The 22,896-nt window shown below is 46.1% G+C and overlaps 1 protein-coding gene and 2 long non-coding RNA genes across 7 annotated transcripts; 1 reads left to right on the top strand and 2 right to left on the bottom strand.

Moving 5' to 3' along the window:
* Positions 1 to 214: 214 nt before the first annotated feature.
* On the bottom strand, positions 215 to 3,434 carry LOC119307289. Of its 5 annotated transcripts, none has more exons than XR_005149228.1 (5): positions 3,059 to 3,434; positions 2,526 to 2,625; positions 1,274 to 2,419; positions 1,055 to 1,144; positions 215 to 963 (listed from the first exon to the last, which is right to left on the bottom strand). It is a non-coding gene; the product is annotated as an uncharacterized LOC119307289 (long non-coding RNA). The 5 variants fall into 5 exon arrangements; XR_005149231.1 differs by having other exon boundaries at positions 1,055 to 1,331; positions 1,719 to 2,419; XR_005149230.1 differs by having other exon boundaries at positions 1,055 to 1,798; positions 1,880 to 2,419.
* A 7,700-nt stretch (positions 3,435 to 11,134) lies between these two features.
* Positions 11,135 to 15,822, top strand: LOC119307287. Its single transcript, XR_005149226.1, has 3 exons — positions 11,135 to 12,556; positions 13,875 to 14,031; positions 15,727 to 15,822. It is a non-coding gene; the product is annotated as an uncharacterized LOC119307287 (long non-coding RNA).
* A 2,677-nt stretch (positions 15,823 to 18,499) lies between these two features.
* On the bottom strand, positions 18,500 to 20,953 carry LOC119307286 (SEC1 family transport protein SLY1). The gene is made up of 2 exons (XM_037583365.1): positions 20,809 to 20,953; positions 18,500 to 20,715 (listed from the first exon to the last, which is right to left on the bottom strand). The coding sequence occupies exons 1-2, from the start codon at positions 20,837 to 20,839 to the stop codon at positions 18,884 to 18,886; spliced, it is 1,863 nt and encodes a 620-aa protein (XP_037439262.1). The 5' UTR covers positions 20,840 to 20,953; the 3' UTR covers positions 18,500 to 18,883.
* Between the last annotated feature and the right edge of the window lie 1,943 nt (positions 20,954 to 22,896).

The raw sequence follows: 22,896 nt of genomic DNA, 5'->3' as shown, positions 1-22,896 counted from the left end.
CATAATTACAGTGTATAAAGAGTCCAGCCGCATACGCAGTTATGTGCCGAAAAACAAATATTGTTGATTTTCCGTCACAACAATCTGCAACAATAAACAATAAGCTTTGACAACAAACAATTACAACACAAAATAGATAGCAATTTCTATCCATCTCTCACTGTATTTTCTCTCTACAATAATGGCAGCATCACACAAATAGGGGCAGCATCAGTACAAAGCAAAACAAACAAACTTGCTCCAAATCTGAATTCCAATATATGAATGTCCCTTGTACAAAGTTAGCACACATCAGAGCATAGAAGGCCACATAGCAACATCACATGAAGTGTCTCTCTCCGTACAAAAGCATCGACACACAAAGCATATAGCAAACAAAATTGCCTCATATTCCTTCTCTCTGTTCTATCCTCTCACACATGATACAAAATTGCAGGAGTAGCAATATTATTCTCAGCCGCAGTCATCATGTATATCCTCCAATAAATCTGATACCATCTCGTGGAACTTTGCCATGGACCTAACCAACAACACAACTCTGTCTTGCCTTACTGGTCGCTCTCCCACATCCACCACGGCAGCTCGCCCCATCGCTCGGCCATGGCACCAGCAGCCTCCCCAGCACTCGGCAACGACACCGGCAGCCTCCCCAGCACTCTGCCACTGCACGAGCTGCCATTACCCCTTGTCTATATCTCGATCTTGATCTGGAAAAATAACAGTGAGAAAAGAATTATTTACCTGATACAAAAATATAATTCTCTGGTGCATTAAAAGAAACTATTGTGGCAATCATTAAACATGCAACAGGAGTTTATAGGAACGGCATATAGTCATGGGTAAATCTCAAAGCATCTTTGCTCGATATCCTCTTTATATGATCTGCCAAAATTAGGTGTGCCATTATGCTTGGCAAACTCAACAATTCACTTGCTATAGTTCCTTCGTAGTATATTTGGCAACCTAAAAATAATGTGTAGGGGAGGGCATAAGTGTATGTCAAAGGATCATAACCCAAAGTATGTTTAGTAAATTACCACAGAAAAGCACAAACCTGAGAGTGCAAAAGAATTGTTAGCAATTGGGATGGGCATCGATGAAGAACATTTCTGATGTACAATGTTTGATCACCGGGAAACTTGCTCTTTTTAGAAGAAAAAAATGTCCAGGAGAAATCACAAATTAGTTCCAGCTCCCTCCATGCCTCTTACATAAATACAACCAAAAAGCAGTGATAAAAACTTCCCCCCTCGAGGCAGTATAGACAGCTTACCAAATCATTAGTGAAAGTCTAACTCCCACGGTTACATGCTTGAGGTGATGCTATCATTCTGTCAGTATAATAGTAGAAATCCTCATATCCTCTTGCAATGAGCAGAAATATAATCTGTATGTACATGTTTATGTTTTTTCTACCAAGAGAAAACTATTATGGACATGAAACATAATCAAATCAGGTTGATTTCTATTTACAGAAAGAATCCCATTTATATGGTCTATCTGTACAATTATATGGCTAATGGTTAGAACGAATGAATTTATTTTGGGGAACAAGAGAACGGATGATTTGAAGTGTATGTGCTTGCTTATTGTGCAGGACAATAGAAACATGCAGAACGTCTTGCCTCGGATTTGCAGCAGTACTACTGGACCAGATCTTATCAGTTCAAGGAACAAATTGGAGTGGTGCGCAGTAATACTTTTCTTAAAGAACTTACTTTGCATGTAAACTAATCTCTAACACAAACACATCTTCAGAGCCACCCAATAGCTCAGCCGACTTCGATCTAGACCCCAACTGTACCATACAGGAAAACAAAGTTGACTAAACCACACAAGAAGAGAGGATTCCAATATGATGAATCCGGTGATGGAGCACCTTTTGGTCCCTACAGCAAAGCTGGATGCCACGAGGGAGAGGATATGCCGAGTGTCAGGTGGCTAGCATGACAATGTTCCAGAGGGGTAACGGCGCTGATAGAGATATGTTCTTCTAGCCAGCCTCAGATTTGAAGTCACTATTATGGAGGATGCAGCTCGAGATCAACAACGTTAGCAATGACAGTATAACGTAGAAAACAATTTGTTTCGTGTCAAATCTTAATTCTAGAAGGTCCCTAAAAATGTCTGGACAGCCAATACTCCTGTAACTCAATTCATTAATCAATCCTAAGAGCATTTGTGATCTTGACTTTTCCAGATTGAATCAACACATGGAAAAATCACGTTGCTTGCCTGAGAATCAGTGAAACTGTTTCGGATGACGGCTCCAGCCAATGCTACAGATGATGGCTGCACAAATCAGACATGGATGGCACAAGCACCTTACTGCAATTAATGGAGCCACGGAGCCGCAAAACATATATGATGCGGTGGAGAGGTCATGTGAGGTAGAAGCGGACCCTCCACTATGCTCTGCCTGATTAAGCAAAAGATGTTCAGAAAGCCATATTCCGAAACAAAACTTGATAGCAATGATAAAACATGTAAAGTTGAAAAGGATTTTGCGAGTTTCGACAGCCAACCTGCTGTAGCTCTAGCTTTCCATCCAATTCGTATTCCACCTTTTCTTGAGAGTACAATTCATTTCCGTCATCTCAAGAATTTTCCTTGGATACTAAAAAACTAAAAACAGTTGGATTCAAGGGCAAGCCTACACGATCCTTTAATTCTCCACAAAACAAGAAATTGCAAACATAGAACAACCATACAGCTTTACATGTTTTGCCTTTTTTTTCTCAAGATGGAAATCATAATACAGAAGGAGATAGGCCAAAATATTGACTAAATGAATAACAGAGCAGCTCCTCTCTATTTTTCCTGAACCACTACACTTTTTTTCCTGGACCTCTGCAAGGGACAACAGCAAGCGTGTGGATTCTCCACTGCTACCCATGCAACTTGCAGTACAATTTTGGCATATTTATGCAGGTTTATATGAGGCACCAAGCCATGACCTGAGTCGTGTGCTGGCCATGATCTCAAGGTGTGCACACGACAGTAAGTATTCTAGCAACATCGACTACTTGAAGACAGAGTATACATTGACAGAACTTACAGTATTACTTGAAGACAGTGGACATTGACAGAATTTCATCCTCCAGCGGCGGAGCTAGGCAGGGGCGGCGGCGCTGGGAGGTGCAACCCATAGTGAGGGTGAGGGGCGGCCGGATCCGCGGGTGTTGGCGACGAACGACGGCCGGGTCGGGCGCTCGGTGAGGCAGAGGCGCGGGGGCACAGCTGCGCAGGGAGGCTGCCGGTAGGCTCGATTTGGAAATCGAGGAGAGGACTGGGTGGATGGATTTTTGGATTGAGGGCATCCCGATGGGAGGAGGGTAGACGGTGGTGGCGCTCGGCGGCGGGGTGTGTCCGGCGGCGCGCGGTGAGGGCAGGGCAGGAGGTGGCGTTGCGCTGCCGATGGAGATGGGATTGGGAGGCATGGACGTGCGTGGCTGGGCAATTTTTTTTATCTCTCGTACGGGTTCGGCTGACTTACGACGAAGACTGCGGGTTGAATACCTAAACGGAGAGGGACTTTTTTGCAAAACTACCTCGATGTGCGATAGTAATAGGCGACCCAGTCGGACGGACCAACGTGCTAATGCTATTAGTACCACCTCGTTTATATTACGATTTTTTCATACAAATTGTAAAAGCGTATTATGACATGAGAAGAAAGCGTATTGCGACGGTGAACCCGGAGACCCAATCCGTGCTTTATTATTAGGGAGAGATTATTATTATTATTATTATTATAGGGAGAGATTAGGGAGAGATATATACTTCCACCGTTCCAAATAAATTAATATTTTAACATTGTCATTTGTATAGATCAAACGTGTTTAACTTTAATTTTAGTCTAAAAAACTTTAATTTAGTCTAGAAACTACTCCATCTGTTCATAAATAAGTCTTTTTAAATATTCTAATGCAGACTACATACAGAGCAAAATGAGTGAATCTACACTCTAAAATATGTCTGTATACATCCTTATGTAGGGACGCGGATTTTTGGGACATGGTGCTACGCGAGGATGTAATATGGGCAGTCCATGCATGCTATGTGATTAACACTTTATATAGCGGTTAAATGAATACGCCAACGCTATGCTACGTTAATTCAGCAAATACGGGTATATGAGCTGGTGGTTGGGCATCTTAATTGAAGCTGGTACCTGAGAGATCAATGTGAGGTGCTGCGCATCTTTAATGCCCAGTGGTTTTCCTGCACACCTTGAATGTTGGTAATTAAACCGCATGGGTTAACGACTCGTTTCTTTTTCTTTGGTTAACCGTTGTTTATAGTATTTTTTTTTAAGTTGTCCATAGTACTTGTTCTTGCAAGAGATCCCATGGGAAAAGTGTTGCTAAATTTCTTCCGTCGTCCATTTCATATGTCACTGTAGGGCGAACAGAAACAGAATACTTTTCCTTACTCTAGATAACTTTTTTTCGGGATTGTGATAGTGCCTCCCCTAGTGGAGACGGTAAGGTTCGACATATATATTATGTTTTATTTTTTTCAAATGTCATATACATGGTGTTAGGGGTCTAAGACAATTTAGTTACTAGTCTTTCTTGAAATAAAAAATGTTAACACAAATATCTATATATGCCGTGCTTTAAAAACTGGATTGCAAGAAACTAGTATTACATTTAGGAGCAGCAGCATTGTGGTCTTCATTACTACTAAAGGAACATGATAAGGATGCAAATAATACTAGCAAATTAACATGAACGTGAGTACATCTGCTAGTGTGGATTTTGATAATGAGCCATAATCAACATCATTATGGTGGGATCACTGGGATGTGGGCCAGGTATCATCATTGTTGCCCAAAGGCCAGCATATGTCTGGTCTCTGACATAGTTTTTGGATTATTTTCACAACTGCCACTCCTACCCATCTCCTCCTCTCGCAGGGGAGGATATCCTATGCTCCCACACATTAGGTGTTCCCATGATACAATTTTTCAAAAAACATATTTAGATGTTTCAAAAAATTCTGAAAATAATTATGAGTGTTCATAAGACATATGTCGACAACCTGTTAAAAGTTCAAGTCAAAATTTTGAAATACACATGGGGAAACAAAAAGGACAAAATCCGTACGTAAATATTTTCATTCTGGCTTTTGTCTTTTTGTGGCACTATTCATACTAAATTTGTCTTTTTTGTTTCTCAATGTGTGTTCCAAATTTTGATTCGACCTTTTTACAGATTGTAGACACATGCCATTTGAACACTCACAATTTTTTTGGAATTTTGTGAAACGTTTAAAAATGAATTTTGAAAAATGGGTGCATGGTAGCATGTAATGTGTGATAGCATCTAATACTTTTCCCTATCGCCTGAAGCTGGTAGCACATAAATGGAGAGTAACTCAATGCATGTTGCAGGTACCCATCCAGACTGACAAAACTAAATGCGCTCAGAGCGGAAAAGAAAATTATACTACCTGTATACGGTCAAGAGATATTAGTATACAAGCTTTGTGTATTAAAATTGCACGAATCACGTGAGAGCTGATGGACAGGATTACATCCTCGCGTGGCACCATGTCCACTCGTGATTTATCGCTTATGTAGTTCTTATTGAAATTTATAAAAAAACCCTTATATTTAGGAACGGATGGAGAATGTATTTTCCACTTGGCAACTTCAGGTAAAGGGAATGGGAATTTGGAGGAGGGAATTTGATAAAGGGTTTGATTTGGGAAGTTGATTATTAATCCTAATCCATTGTTTGGTGTGAGATGGAATTACTAGTGGGAGTTTGACAGGAAGACTATCTTCCCAAGTTTGTTTTGTGGGTTTTGTCATGAGAGTAAAACACATAACAACTCTATCATGAGATCTGGGCGGCCAATTCCCTTTCCTCACGTAAATTACCCGAGGTCCCTTGGGAAGAGAAGCGTGGGAATTTAATAGGGCAACTCCCTTTCCCCTTCCCATCTAAAATCCCATGCCCTCTAACCAATTAACGGATGTTAAGTCCCCCTTCGCTGAAACTCCCATTTCCTGCCTCCAACTCCCTCAAAACAACCACGTTCTCGATATCTGTTTGCAAACCCATGAATTCATCTTTCCTTGAATATCGCTCCGTTGGATGATGGCACGGAGAGGAATCGGGGCCTTGACTCCGGCTAGCAAGTGTTTTAGTCCTCACAGGGACAGCACTCGCATGAATGACGTGCTTCTTCTTTAGTTAATCTTCCTGGCTTCGATCCTCCTAAACTTTGTACGTCAGGATGAATTAGACGAACCTCTCACGTAGATTTCTTTTAGCTTGCTCCTCGGACGACGAGGTCAGAGTTTTCTCGCCGTGCATACGCGAGGATGAGATTTAGTGTCAGGTTCCTTCATATCGATTCGAAGTTTCAACGGTGACGATTGCTGCTCTAGGACACTGCCCTTCAGGGGCACATGCACGAAGACTTCTTGGTTGTTGTCGATAAGGTCAAACCAGTTCAATACCAGAACAACGACAGCGCGTGTCGGTTGCTTGGTCCGGCGGCGGCAATGGTCGTTCGATGGTGTTAGAAGGGAGAGAGAGAGAGGGATTGTTGCGGAATATGATTAATTATTGGGCCTCGAGGGCAAGTATATATTAAGTACAAGACTTGAATGGCGAGAAGCCTCTCCTAGAGATAAGGTAGGAGAAGGATTACAAATCCTAGACTACCAAATACAGGTAACCCAAATATATCTCTAACACCCCCATGCAGTCGTAGCGGTAGCGTCGCAGACAACAGGAGCATCGCGGACGGCTAGACTGGAGAGAATAGCAGCCGTAGAGGGAGCGTCGTGGACGGTGTCGCGTCGCGGACGCATTGACTGTAGAGGAAGCCGACGAGTTGCTCAAGCGGATGATAGCCCTTTGTGCCGATATCAAGGGTGGTGTAGCCGTGGTCGAGGTAGCCGTGCGAAGAGAGTCGTAGTCGATGTCGGGGTCGGGGTACCCAGTGTCAAGGGAGTCACCGTGGAGCCGCGGGGGCAAGTAGGCGCCGAGTTAGTCATGGGCGCAGTGGTGTCGAGGTAGTGGTGCGCCGGAAGGAGGATGGTGTTGATGAGGCGTCGCACCGGGTGTGCCAAACCCAGGGACACATCATAGACGAAGGCACGTGTCGGTGTTGCTAGCACCAGGCATGCGAAGACGGTCGAAGACGAAATTGACGAAGCACCACACCAGGCTTGTCAGCCCCGGGGACATGTCGTGGACGAAGGCACGCATCGGTGTTGCCAGCACCGAGCATGCATAGACGAGGGACCTACATGAGCTGTACGCCATGTCGAGGATTCAGAGGGGCCAGCAGAGAAGGAGACTCGACGATGGTTGTGTTGGGAAACGTAGCCTGCAATTTTTAAAAAATTCCTACGCTCACACAAGATCTATCTAGGAGATGCATATCAACGAGAGGGGAGAGTGTCTCCACGTACCCTCGTAGACCAAAAGCGGAAGCGTTAACTTAACGCGGTTGATGTAGTCGAACGTCTTCTCGAATTAACTGATCAAGTACCGAATGTATGGCACCTCTGAGTTCTGCACACGTTCAGCTCGATGACGTCCCTCGAACTCTTGATCCAGTAGAGGTACGAAGGAGTCAATGAGTTCCGTCAGCACGATGACGTGGTGATGATGTTGGTGATGTGATCCGCGCATGGCTTCGCCTAAGCACTACGACAATATAACCGGAGAAGTAAACGGTGGAGGGAGGCACCGCACTGCTAAACAATTGGTGTGCTTTGGGGTGCCCCCTGCCCCCGTATATAAAGGAGGAGAGGGGAGAGGGCCGGCCCTATGCCCCCCCCCCTTCCTTTCCAACGGAGGGGAAGAGGGAAAGAGAGGGAGAGGGAGAAGGAAAGGGGGTGGCGCCCTCTTTCCTAGTCTAATTCGGCATCCTCCCTTGTGGGGGCGCACCAGCCCCTTGTGGGCTGGTTAGCCTCCCTCCTATGGCCCATATGGCCCATATCTTCCACCGGGGGATTCCGGTAACCCCTCCGGTACTCCGGTTTGTACCCGATACACTTCGAAACCCTTCCGGTGTCCGAATACCACCTTCCAATATATCAATCTTTACCTCTCGACCATTTCGAGACTCCTCGTCATGTCCGTGATCTCATCCGAGACTCCGAACAACCTTCGGTCACCAAAACACACAACTTATATAATACATATCGTCATCGAACGTTAAGCGTGTGGACCCTACGGGTTCGAGAACTATGTAGACATGACCGAGACATTTCTCCAGTCAATAACCAATAGCGGAACCTGGATGCTCCTATTGGTTCCCACATATTCTACGAAGATCTTTATCGGTCGAACCGCAATGTCAACATATGTTATTCCCTTTGCCATCGGTATGTTACTTGCTCGAGATTCGATCATCGGTATCTCCATACCTAGTTCAATCTCGTTACTGACAAGTCTCTTTACTCGTTCTGTAATGCATCATCCCGCAACTAACTCATTAGTCACATTGCTTGCAAGGCTTCATATGATGTGCATTACCGAGAGGGCCGAGAGATACCTCTCCGATACTCGGAATGACAAATCCTAATCTCGATCTATGCCAACCCAACAAACACCTTCGGAGATACCTGTAGAGCATCTTTATAATCACTCAGTTACGTTATGACGTTTGATAGCAAACAAGGCATTCCTCCGGTGTCCGGGAGTTGCATAATCTCATAGTCAGAGGAATATCTATTTGACATGAAGAAAATAGTAGCAATAAAACTAAACGATCATTATGCTAAGCTAACGGATGGGTCTTGTCCATCACATCATTCTCCTAATGATGTGATCCCATTCATCAAATGACAACACATGTCCATGGCTAGGAAACTTAATCATCTTTGATTAACGAGCTAGTCTAGTAGAGGCATACTAGGGACACGGTGTTTTGTCTATGTATTCACACATGTATCAAGCTTCCGGTTAATACAATTCTAGCATAAATAATAAACATTTATCATGAATAAGGAAATATAAAATAACAACTTTATTATTGCCTCTAGGGCATATTTCCTTCAGGTTGTGGCACCGATCGGCATGAGGCCGATGTCACCAACGGTGGTCGGAGTAGACGAAGTGGTCGAGGAAGATGACGACGACGCTGGCGACAGGCTGGTGCTGGACGAAGACGAAGGGGGTGGACCGGCGGCGGCGGCGGCTAGGTTAGGAATGCGGTGGCGCTGCTCGAAGTAGGCGAGGAACCCAACAGCGTGATGAAGACCGGTGTGGACGGTGGCGTTCCCTCGCCGAGGGAGATGGCGCGACGCATACCATGGAAGGTCGATGCGCCGTGACGGCGGAGGGGACCGCGGGCCGCGGCGCTATGGCCTGAATGGGCAACGCAGCGGCGGCGGGCAGGTCGGGGCGATGGCGGGTACCGCAGGCCGCGGCGCTACAGCCCGAAGGGGCGGTGCAGCGGCGGAGCGCGGGTCAGTGCAACCGCGGGGACGGTCTCGGGGCGGCGGGGGGGCGCATATCGCGGCACTACGGCCCGAAGGGGCGATGCAGCCGCGACGCGCGAGTCAATGCAACCGCGAGGAGAACCACGGGGCGGTGGCGCTACGGCCCGACGGGGCGACGCAGCGGCAACCCGATGCTCGATCGGTGGAGAGGCGTGTTGTACTTGTGACGATCTTCACGGGACCTGCGGAGGCGCGCGCAATCGACGGGCCAGGTCGGTCGTGCGGCGTAGATGGGACGGATCGCGGCGGCGAGCGGGTGATCAAGCCGATTGCGCGCGAGGTCGGGGATGCCACTCAGTTGAGGCGGGGTGGCGACGGAGTCTAAGATGAAACCAGCGATGACGGACCGCGTGGGATGACATGCGGATGAGCGCGTCAGCACCGGCACCCGGGCTACCAAAGCTGCACCTGCACCCGGGCTGCGAGGCCCGAGCGACCAACGGAGCAGCAGCGCCCGAGCTCGAGGCAGCCGATGAGCCTGACGCAACCGGGGATGAGGCTGGCGAGGCACATTGTAGGACCGCCAAGCAGACGCGACCGTGGCGGGTGGCGATGGACGGCGTGGATCGACAGGCGGGCCGATGTGCGAACGACGGCTGTGATGTGCCGCCGCATCGCGTGAGACCGTCGGGTCGGGGCGATGCAGGAGTCCGGTCGGAGCAGGGCGGCGACGGCCGGCGTAGGGCGATGGTGGGCCGACGCGTGGACGGAGGCTGGTCCTGACAGGCCGCCTCGGCGCGTGTGGCCGCCGGGTCGGAGGAGAGGTCGAGTGTCGCGCCGATGTCAGAGTAGGGCGGCGGCGGCGGGCAACGCAAACCGACCAAGATTAGATCGGGAAACCAAAAAGAAAATGTCGATCAAGATGACTGGCGGGAAAGAGAAAAAACCGGAACAAGGGCTCGGGAAAAAGACTCACTAGGGCAGCCGGCAGGAGAGAGAAAAAGGCGAAGCAAGGGCTCGGGAAAAAGACTCGCTAGGTTTCTCTAGGATTTTTGGAGCGATTTTCGTATAATGGTGCCGTGATTGGTTGATTTTAGATTCGGCTAAAACTCCTCGTTTATTTTCATTCACTTGGTAGCTTTTGTTCATTTGCGTACATTTAATTAGGTCACTGCAAATGTGTGATGAATCTCCTTGCCGTGAGAAAATGTTATATATTGTTTGTGTTCGTGATAATTGTCGTTTGAATGAAGAATTGATGGACACCCAGCAATAGAAGTGTGCCTCCGAAATCTCAAGTTCAAGAACTACCCAGTATTGGCGTGTTTGTAAAACAACTACAATTACTCCGTTTATTTCTTGATGCATGCTACTTCGACGTTTATTTATTTATATATATATTGGCTGACATCTCTTTTTCTAAATCTAAGTTAAGAGTACAACTAGGGTCAAAGTCAGTAGCGGCTTACGCACCTCATTCAAAAATTGTTTGCTCGACAAAAACAGTTGAAGTTCTCTTGAATGTCAACAATATACTGGACATATTGTGGGAGCAGCACCGAATCGAAACAAAAAAATGAATACAAGATATGAACCAAAAATAACAACGGTGAAGGTCAGGGTCATAGACAACAAGGCATAAGAGATTCGCCGTCGAGATGGAGACAAGTGCACAACCAGCAGCACCCCCTATTTATTTTATTTTCTTTGTGCAAGATTTTCCTGCAATAATGGTTTTCTAAGGAAACAACATGACAAATACTACTCCCTCTGTTTGGAATTACTTGTCTCAAAAATGGATGTATCTAAAACTAAAATACGTCTTAATACGTCCATTTTCGAGACAAGTAATTCCGAATGGAGGGAGTAGAAAGAAAGGGATGCCAAGTAACAGTCTCAAACTGACCTCAATGACTCCCCTTGGCAACTTGGCAGGGAAATCCTTGCTCTTCTGGAAGCCAGCATTCAACTCATACTCCTTGTACTTACTATCCAACTGAGTACAGGCAAATTAGTTACCGATTTGATATGCAACCAAAGGGAAAAACGAGTAATGACATGTAAAAGGAAACTAGGATACTTAATCACCTCATTCCTAAGATCTTTCAGGAGTCTGGTTTGCCCAAACGGACATGAGTTCTTGCCACTGTAGAAGAGGGACGCGCTGATTTATAGGTTAGCAGAAGGTGGCGAGGGGTCAAAGCAACAACTGAAGACAATTTCTGTCGTCGGGCTAGGCGGACTGGGCAAGACAACCCTTGTAAGAGCAGTGTATGAGAAGATCAAAACTCAGTTTGATTGCTGGGCTTTTGTTTCAGTGTCTCGAACTCCCGACATGAAGAAAATTTTCAAGGACATGCTCTATGGACTTGACGAGCACCCTGCTGATATTTCGATTATTATTTGGTTTCCTTGTTTCCTTCCAAACTTAGTTGTATCTTGATTGACTTACCCACTAACGCTTCACAAAATTGATACAGGTACCTCATCGTAGTTGATGACATATGGGATGAGAAAATATGGGATATTATCAAGTGTGCTTTATCTAGCAACAATCTTGGTAGTCGAATAATCACAACAACTCGCAGCATCAATGTCTCTGAAGCATGCTGCTCTTCTGGTGTTGACATAATTCATAGAATGAAACCTCTTTCCGATAGAAACTCCCAGAGGCTCTTCTATAGAAGAATATTTCAGAATGAGCATGGATGTCCCGTTGAGTTGGAAGAAGTGTCCATAGATATCTTGAGGAAATGTGGCGGGGTACCATTAGCCGTTATTGCTATCGCTAGTCTACTGGCTAGTAATCAACAGATGAAGTCAAAGGATCAATGGTGCAATTTGCTCGAATCTATTGGGCATGGACTTATTGGAGGTGATGTTGTGGAGGACATGAAGAAGATATTATCATTTAGCTATTATGATATGCCTCCCCATCTAAAGAGTTGTTTCTTATATTTAAGTATATTTCCAGAAGACTGCGAGATTGAGATAGAGAGATTGATTTGGAGGTGGATAGCTGAAGGTCTTATCCATCATGAAGAACAAGGGAAGAGTTTATTTGAGGTTGGCGAGAGTTATGTCAATGAGCTAATAAATAGAAGTATGATCATGCCAGTAGAGATTGATTGTGACAAGGTATATGCTTGCTATGTGCATGATATGGTGCTCGATCTCATATGCTCATTGGCAAGTGAAGAAAACTTTGTTACTCTATGGGATGGCAATGGGCGAATCAAACAAGGTTCACAGAGCAAAACATGGTTCCGGAAGAGCCGGACACCCTTCAGCTTGGTACTGGGAGCATGTCACAAGTGAGGTCTATTTCCCTCTTTATGCCTGCTGTTAATCTGATGCCGTCTCTTTCTTGCTTTCAAGTGTTACGTGTACTGGATTTGCAAGGTTGTGATCTTCGTGGAACACAAGATAGGATTAATCTTAGACATCTGGGGCATTTATTGCACCTAAGGTACCTAGGACTAAGAAATACATATATCGATGAACTTCCCATGGAAATAGTAAAAGTTAAAGTTCTTGCAAACACTGGACATCAGATGTATGGAATTGAAAGAATTGCCGTCGAGTGTTTTTCAGCTAAGGCAGTTGATGCGCCTCTGTATTTTTGGTGGTCTAACAAAGATGCCAGTGGGGTTAGGAAACCTGGTGTGCCTACAAGAGTTGAGCACTCTGCACGTGGGTAATTACCCTCAAGATGAATTGAACAAATTGGGCAATCTGACCGAGTTGAGGGTCCTCGACATTTGTTTTCCACGAGAACGAGAATTCACAGAACCAGAAGAGAGTCGGTATAAAGGTTTGGTAGAGTCCATACTCCATAAGCAAGCTGCGCAAATTGCAAAGTCTAGACTTTGGGGGTCTTGGAGGTATCACTTTCATTCCGGAAGCCTGGGTGCCCCCTCCCCGACTCCATACATTTACTACGGAACTGAACTTGTTTGTGATGCTGCCGAATTGGATCAATTCATCATCGCTTCCCCTCCTATCTTACCTACAGATAGGGGTAGCTATAGTGGAAGAGGAACACATCAATATCCTTGGGAGGCTGCATCCTAACCATCCCATGCTCCAAATCAACAGGTGTTGAACGGCTCGTGGAGGAAGAGGTGTGTATTACTGACAGTGGCTGATTTTGAGCTAGCTAGATTTTTACGACAAATGTTCAGTTTGTAGTTCCAGAACTGTCTTGTGTTGTGTTGTGCTTATTTTATAGTCTGTTGTGAAAAAACTACATAAATAGGCTTAAATGAGTCAAACAAACACTAAATTCGAACAAAAGTTGATTGGATAATCTGGATTATCACAATTCACCTCCATGCCAAGCACAGCCTAAATCTGGATTCTGATGTAGACAGGTATTCATCCTAGTTAGGATTTTGCATCTGCCGTCAATCTCTTCACATCGAGGGTGTTAACTTTAATTCTTTTGGTTTCTCAGCTGCAATCGGAGGGTGCATGAATTAATGATCAAGTGGTTGTCTATGATTCAAAATATATTGTAATGTGGGTGGTGATCCCCATAGCAATACTCAAGTTAAATAAAGTACACCAAATGGCATTCCCTTCCAAAAAAGATGGCCATGTTGTCCCTACAGGTACCTACCAAGTAATCCCTCCCTCTCCATCATATTATGTTTTATATCTGTTGGTCGTCCATTTTCTCTTTTGAGTAACACCCCCAACTCGTAGTAGATGCGCATCCACACCACCACACGGAAAATATGCCTTGGGACATGGTTCCGGTTGAAACCAAACTTCGGTTTGTTTAAGATCATGTGTACTCCCAACTAAACCTCCTTTTACCTCTTTGTACATGAGAGTATTCCCAATAATTCCTAATTTTGTGGCCCACGAGTTGCTTACTGTCCATGCCAACAAATTAACCGAGTATTCGAGCCGTTACCTAATCTAACTAGACATTTAATAATCACTAGAACATACCCAACTAGTTGCAGGAACATTGTAAAAAGAAATGCATGATATGTGCTACAAAGATAACTAAAGTAATACAAAGCAAATGTAAAGTTGTTCTTGGTTCTTACATAAAAAAATACAAATATGAAGTATATAACAAAAGGGTGTAGAAAAACATAAAAACTTTTAAATTGCAGTTAACAAGATGTCATTTGCTAACAAAAATATGAAACATGAACTAAATAGGTACGCTCAAGCAACACTTATATCGTCCATGACAACACAACAATATGACGCCAAAAATTGTAATTTATGACTAACATACATGACTTACCGGTGTACTCACTCGTGATAGAAAGTCTCTCTATTAGAAAGTCTCTCTATCAGAGCATATGCCGGAGGAGCATTGTGGATGCTATGTCAGGGCGGAATTAGTGATGCCATAGTTTGTTTGTTCTTTTAAACGGACGATGCCATAGTATGTTTTTTTGAAACAGACGATGCCATAGTTGTCATCAACGATTACGAGTCGAACGACTAGTCTAGACTAGTCGCTCGACTAGTCTATGAGTCGCAAAGTGGCTGTCGACTCGGTTTCTCGTGTAGACTACAAATATGAGTCGAGCCAGTCATCGACTAGTCGACGACTAGTCTGGACTAGTCGACATGTTCGAGTCGAACGACTCAAAAAACTGGGGGAGTATAAATACGATGGCTCATCCCGCGTGAGACGAGACCTAATCCTTTCTTTCCTCTCCTCCTCTTTCTTCTTGGCTTGCTGCTGGTGTTGCTCTGCCTCGTTGCTGGAGGACTGCTCGTGCTGCTCTGCTTGCTGTTGGTGCTGCTCTGCTTGCTGCTGCTTGGTGGTGCTGCCCTGCTTGCTGCTGGTTGCTGGTGCTGCTAGACTGAGTGTGTTCCAATTTCCAGGTCCTGAGGTCTGAGCTACAATGTCTACAACACCGGAGATTGTATTGTATACTGTACTTGTATACTTATATAGTGTAATACTACATACTACTACTAGGTATTATTAGTTATGTACTGTAAGTTCAGTGCTACAGTACCATGTCGACTAGTCTCGCACTAGTCTAGACTAGTCTATGAGTCTTAACCTTGGAACGACTCGTCGACTCTTCGACTCGTAAACGTTGGTTGTCATACAAGTAGGAAATGGTGATGTTTTTCATAGAAGTACATGATAAAAACAAGATGTGCACAGAAGCAGAAACTCATACTCGAGCATCTCCAAGAAATGAATTATTGTGCAATGAATCTCAGGGGTAATCCCTTTTGTCAATACATGAATATCCCTGGCTTGAATTTTGATTTCTTTCTCGTTAGACTAATTATGGATGTTTAATTCATTGCTGTTGCAGAGGATCAGAGCAATTCTTTGTTGTGGAGATGAAACACATACAGGAAAGACGAAATTGTCAAACCAGAAACTAACATAGAAAACCAGTTTGATAGTAGCCAGGGCAAAGGAGTTAGCTCTTCTTCCTCCTCTTATCCGGGAAGTAATGAGCAGGACGAGGAGGAAAACGCAATGTTGTCATCCTTGTCCCTTTGTGGGATAGTCAACAAATTAGGTCCAGGCGCGACCTGCGGTTATCTAGCTTCTTAAACAACATCAAGGAGATGGTACTGAAACATGTGACCACAAACAGTCAAAAATTTGTCATAGTTAAAGTCTGTCACAAAGATGGTTATCTCAATGATGGAACACAGTGGCGGCAGGTTCATCAAACAGATGGATCTTAAGAGTTTGATAGATGGACTCTCTAGTGCTCCGAACATTCCAAAACTCAACTACACTGTGGTTTTCAGCACTGCCTCCAACAGTTTTGGAACCACATCGAAGCTTGTCAGGTGTAGTATCGTGTCCCTCATGAAAGAAGCAAAAGAATTGGATGTCATGGTGCCACCTGCCTCTGCATAGCTATTGTTTGTTTCCATATATTTAATTAGGTCGCTGCAAATGTGTGATCAATCTCCTCGTCATGCGAAAATGTTATGTATTGTTTGTGTTCGCGATTATGATCGTTTGAATGAAGAATTGATGGACACACAGCAATAGAAGTGTGCCTCAGAAATCTCAAGTTTAAGAACTACCCAGTACTGGTGTGTTTGTAAAACAACTACAATTACTCCATTTATTTCTTGCTGCATGCTACTTTGACGTTTACTAAATCTAAGTTAACAATACAACTACGGTCGAAGTCGGTAGCGGCTTACGCACCTCATTCAAAAATTGTTTGCTAGACAAAAACAGTTCAAGTTCTCTTGAATGTCAACAATATACTGGAGTGGGAGCAGCACCAAATCAAAACAAGAACTGAATACAAGATATGAATCAAAAATAGCAATTGTAAAGATCAGTGTCATAGACAACAAGGCATAAGAGATGCACCGTTGAGACGGAGACAAGTACGCAACCAGCATCACCCCCTGTTTATTTTCGCTTTATGCAAGATTTGCCTGCAATTCTAAGGAAACAACATATGGCAAATAAAAAGAAAGGGATGCCAAGTAACAGTCTCAAACTGACCTCAATGACTCCCCTTGGCAACTTGGCAGGGAAATCCTTGCTCTTCTGGAAGCCAGCATTCAACTCATACTCCTTGTACTTACTATCCAACTGAGTACAGGCAAATTAGTTACCGATTTGATATGCAACCAAAGGGAAAAACGAGTAATGACATGTAAAAGGAAACTAGGATACTTAATCACCTCATTCCTAAGATCTTTCAGGAGTCTGGTTTGCCCAAACGGACATGAGTTCTTGCCACTGTAGAAGAGGGAGCTCAGGGTTGTCTAGGCAGTTTAGCAAATCTGGTACAACCTGAAAGAAAGGTACAGTCAGGAACCTACAGATTGAAGAAAGATGGTGTATTTTGTCACAAATTAAGAGGTTAGTTCCTCTCTGTAGACGAGGACAGTGGCAACGAGATAGACAAGGGAAATAAAAGTGGAAGAACAACTGCATCCTGAAAGTTTGATATGCCTTACATGATTGATATTATGTTCATATCCTGCAAGGATAATGTGCGCAGAATTCACACTTGCAGCAAAACTTTGGTGAACTTTGCCAGAAATAGCAGTAGGAGGTCCAAGTTTTGGAAAGGTGCCATGAAATGGTTCAGCCCTCCTACAGAAGGTGGGTCATCAAGATCCAACCTTGCTATCAGGCCACTCGCCTGCACAAAGACAGCCATTTCAGCTTGTATTTAGAAGATGTATGCATATTACAAGCACAAAGTACTTTAATCAGAATGTACATATAGCACTGTGAACTTGACAGCAAGAGGGGGAGAGAAGAAACGAACCTGCATGACCTGACCCTCAGGCATGACAAAGGGAATGACACCAGAGACCGGTAGTAACAGTAGCGTGCACATTTTCATGACTTCCGCCACTTCAGCATATGGTGTATCAGCAACCACATGAGAACCATCCGCCGATCAAAACCAAAGAAGTCTGCATGGTGTATCAGCCAACAGCCAGGAAGGAACATGCTCTTTCAGTAATATTATCATTCGGAGAACAGAACTAATTCATGTGTTTCCATACAATTTGCAGTCACAATTACAACTGAAACAGACCCTATATTACGTAGTCCTTCAGTTAGATATCCCCGTAGTGAGGATTTCTCGTGGTCCCTCATTTACATACCATGAATTGGATTCCAGAGGTTGTGCACAAAATAAGATGATCTTTCTAGCACTTTCTCCTGGAATATCTGTAAAATCAGCGTAATAGGGTTCTGAAAACAAAGAAGCTAAAAATATGCAGCAAAATAGCATGCTGAGGGATGACATCCTCACAAAATGTGTCATTACATGCTAATCCCTTAACTCCACAGAAGAAGATATATTGTACATTTGCACTGCACACATCACCACAACTCACCTGAAACATACAATTGTTAATGCCTTACTATTCTGGGGCAACTAATTCATTGCAACATTCTTTTAAGTAATATGCGCTTCTGCTCCGTTAGCAACTTGTATTCATATGTTACTATTGCCACAGGCACACAGAAATCCCCAGAATGGTGAACCATGCATATTGTTCCAAGAAGGAATTCGTGTAAGCTGCATAAGACCAGAAGGATATGTACTCCAGCATGGCTATACGTAACAATTTGACTGATATTCATAAGAAACGCTAACAAACTCAATTTATCAAAAATATGAGAACAGGTGTTCTAAGATTCCATGAACTGATTGTAGGGGTGTTCAAACAAGATTCCACTAACATTTCTCAAAAGGGGCCAAAAGAAAAAAAAGAAACAAAAAGAAACGAGCATACATGGACTTCTGGAACAGTTGGAACTCTGGCAAGAAATCTTTGTATTGATAACTCATTCAAAGCAGCACCATAAACCCGACAACAGAGAAATTTGATACCATTACACATTAGTCTATGCAGCCTGGATCACTCCTTAGCATAAAGTGTCGGCAAGAGACTATTTACTGCAACCTGTGAAGCTTCAATCCCACCTTAGCATCAAAACATCTGGTAAGAGCATATTTACTGTGGTGGTAGGTTGCTGCTGCCACCACCTAATCCCGCTTTCTGTCCCAATTCTGCGAGCTGCTGAATAAACTCCACCCCATTGAGAATCTCCGTTGCTCCATATATGACATGCTTTGAAGGCTGTGAGCGCTGCCCTAGCTCAACTAAGCTCCTATACTCGATGTAATTTCCACCACCAATCATGAAAACAATTGCTTCTCTGAAGGGTCCTCTAAACTGCCCACCAGTTCCTGATCTAGGGGCCCGTGGATCAAACAAGAGGTAGTTGTCCACCTCTGGGTTTGGTTTCCCTTCCATGAGGGCTTCGACAGTCCTGGTAAGAGCCAGCTGCCTCCCATCTGATAAGAGATTCTTCACGCCTGCTGTCACGGCACTAATGGACTGTCCGTAAAGCTTCTCAGCCCAATCAACAATGTTGCTCCTGCTTGCTGTGCTTGACGCGGCAGCAAATTGCGTGTTCAACGACTTTATCCTCTTCACATACTGGAATGCAGACATGTCTACTTCTGACTCCCGCAGCGCAGCCTCAACCTGCTCAAGTTCAGATGCCGGTGGTGCCTCAAAGGATAGCAGGTACGTGACGGCCAGCCGGAGCTTGTCCTCCTTGGTGCCCTTCCCTCTAAGGAGACTCAGCAGCATGTTCCGATCCACAGTACCATTCACGAGCATATCATTCTCGCACTCATAGTATCCATCCAGAGACCTCTCCTTGATGTGCCCGAGCAACGCAGTTGCAATATTCGTGTGTTTATCGATCATCTTCTTCCGTTCGGTCAGCTCCGGGAGTGAGTTCACCGCATTCATGAGGTGCTTGGTGTTGCCAATAAGATCTGTTCCATCAAACTCAACCCCATCCCGACCACCACCCGTGCGCTGGTTCACCTCGTCCACATCCTGCTTGTACTTGGCGAGCTGCGCTTCTATCTCCTCGGCCACTTTGGGGAATGGCGACCAGCTGTTCGCCACCCAAAACGGGTCCGAGTCATCCAGATCATACTTCTCTGTTGGCAACTTCAGCTTGTTCAGCTTGAAGCTCAGCACGTCGTGGACCAAGGGGCGGTAGCTCCAATCGTGCTGTATCCCCACGGACAGCTCGAAATTCCTGTCAAACAGGCAGAGGACCGGGCGCTGGAACGACGAGGCGGCACTGGATGCAGCCTCCGTGAACAGGTTTGGCTTGGCCAGGAGGTGATCTCGAAGGCGGGCGTCCAGCGCGGCGGCGACCATCTCGGCCGGCCCGCCGCGGGCGCACCTGATGATGGGCACGGCGCCGAGCGTGGCGACGACGCAGAAGAGGCCGAGCGCGACGGCCTCGACGAGCGAGGTGATGTCCGAGTCGGCGGCGGCCGGGTCGTTGAGGGCGACGTAGGCGCGCGGCTGGGCGAGCGAGAAGAGGCCGTCCTCGAGGCAGACGAAGTCGAGGTACTGGTCGGCGACGCGGGCGACGCGGTGCGCGGAGCGGGACGCGGCGGTGGCGGCGGCGAGGCGGTCGAGGACGGGCCTCGGGACGGAGGTGGAGAAGTTGACGTGGAAGGAGGCGTAGAGCCCCGCGGCGGCGTCGGCGGCGATGCGGTCGGCGTTGGCGGGCGTGGGGCGGACGAGGTAGACCGCGGGCGCGTCGGCGACCTGCTGGCGCGCCTTGTCGATGTTGAGGTGGAGGGTGACGCCGTGCTTGCGGAGGTCGCCGACGCGGAGCACCGGCGAGAGGAGCGAGATGCAGGGCCCGTCCATCACCAGGATCTTGTAGGCCTCCTCATCGCCCTCCCCGCCGCCGCCGTCCGGCGACGGCTGCTGCTGGTTCAGGTGGAGCATCCGCGTGATCAAATCTGGATCAGAGACGCAACAGAGTTGTCAATCAGGGGACGGCCACCGGTGGAGATGAGGCAGGGGGGAGCGCCGCGGGATGCTTCGGAGCTTACCGAGCTGCTTCTTGCGGAGGCTGAGCGCCATGGCGGTGCTCCGGCGGGCGACCGCCGGCGGAGATCGGATCTGGGAGGGGAGGGGAGGGGAGGGAAGTCGGGGACAGAGAAGAGAACTACCAGCAGTTTGGCGATTGAGATTGTTTTGTGGGCTGCCACCTCATTTTGGGTCCACATGGCAGCCTCGTAGCTCTTTTTGTTTCTGAGAAATCCACCTATTTTGTTGAATGAAACCACAGCAAACGTAGTCATGAAGGAGCTCGCCAGCAGTCTAAGTGATTGACCAGACGAATACAAACACGGTTTAGCCATACAACTTCATTCCAAGTTCAAACCAGCAAATTCAACCTAAAATGGAACCAACCTAAAAAGGCATCCTCCAACACTACCTACAACATCATTCTTCAATGGTGTTGGCAACGAGAATCTTGAGTCGCGAAATGGAGGCGGCCAGACGAAAATCGTGAAGAAATGAGCAAGCATCGGGTGGAAGAGGACGGTCGCGGCCCTGTATCCCGAATTCTTTGTCCGTGTGTTGAGCAAAGACTACTTCGGTCTTGACGTAGCCGAAAGTCATCTCTTCGGCTGACTGCCCAGCGAAGACGGCTCTTCGGCCCAGACCGGCTACTTCTCGGTCCATAGGCGATGGAAAAGGTATCTCCGGTCACGCGCTGGACGGAGTGATCCTCTTCAGCCTACGGAAGAACGAAGCAATCTACACATGGACGACGGGGTCATAAAACTGAAATATCTAAATCAGGGTATACATTTTTGTGATTTCTTAAAGATATATATTTAAAAAATCTGAATGAGATGGGTATGAGACCCACCTGAGTTGCCATGTCGTAACTCAACCTATGTGATCAGAGATCCCATGAAGTAGAATTAGGAAGACAAGCTACTGGCTAACTGATGAGAGTAACCTTACTAACCCACTTCGTTGAAAATATAGTACTCTCGAGAGTTGTTTGGCAGGCTGATTTTGTCTTAATATCTTCTGAGGTTTGTATAAGCATGATGCTATCATAAAGAGTAATCTTTGAAAGAACACACCTATATGAGCCCTAGTGCTGGCCACATTCTATGAGATAGTGTAATCTCTAGTAAGGCTCATGAATGGGCCATGAGTTTGACTAATATGCTCCACCCGCGGGGTTAGCCTTCAGCGGCCTGGTACCGCTAAGACAATCAGTGATACTTCTTTACGCCAAACTGACAATTCAATGTATAGTCCATTGTTTAGTTGTGGAGAAGTGTAGCTATTTGCTCAAGGTGGATGTTCAACCTTCACTGTTGTAAGGGCATATTTATCCCCAAGATGTTTTGATGATTGATGACAATGCTTTTGCGGACTAATCGTGTGCGTTGAGTTCTTTCAGAGATTCATCATTTGGCACGAGACGATTACCTCCCCTCGGTGTTTTATTCAAGACGGTGTAGCTCCTTCGTTTCTCTGTTGGTGGACTAGTTTCGTAGGAGTCACCGTACTATCAAGAGGGGATCCGCTTTGGTAAGGCTAGGGTGGAATCAACACGTGCACATCCTTATCACACCCGATGTTCCTTTCCGCTTCATTGGAGCTTCCTTTCCTATCTGTGCCTGCCCTGTCCTGTCCCAGCGGTAGTACCGCGGTCCTCAGCGGTAGCACCGCCGAATCATGTCAAGCGGTAGTACCGCTCCCCGAACGGTAGTACCGCTCCTCGAGCGGTCTTCGGTCGTAGTACCGCAGTGGTTCCGGGCTACTACCGCCTCGACTCGAGACCGCTGTTTTTCGTGTCGGGTTTTACGGTACTAGTAGCGGCAGTAGTGGCGGTAGTACCGCTCCAGGCGGTAGTACCGCCAATACTTCCGCGGTAGTACCGCTCTGGGGCCAGGACCCTGCATCCCTCGTCAGCGCGGCAGTACCGCTGGGAGGGAGCAGTAGTACCGCTTGTCAGCGGTAGTACCGTCCTGCCCAAGTGGTAGTACCGCTCTGTGCGTGGCTGTTTGGGGGGGATAACGGTTGGATTGTTTCCCCCACTATATAAAGGTGTCTTCTTCCCCAAAGTTGACCCACCTCTTCCCCCAAAAGCTTCATTATTGCTCCAA

Source organism: Triticum dicoccoides, chromosome 5B, assembly GCF_002162155.2.
Source record: "Triticum dicoccoides isolate Atlit2015 ecotype Zavitan chromosome 5B, WEW_v2.0, whole genome shotgun sequence".
In the NCBI taxonomy this organism is placed as follows: Eukaryota; Viridiplantae; Streptophyta; class Magnoliopsida; order Poales; family Poaceae; genus Triticum; species Triticum dicoccoides.
The sequence above is the reverse complement of the archived record's forward strand: the minus strand, read 5'-3'. Positions and strand labels throughout refer to the sequence as shown.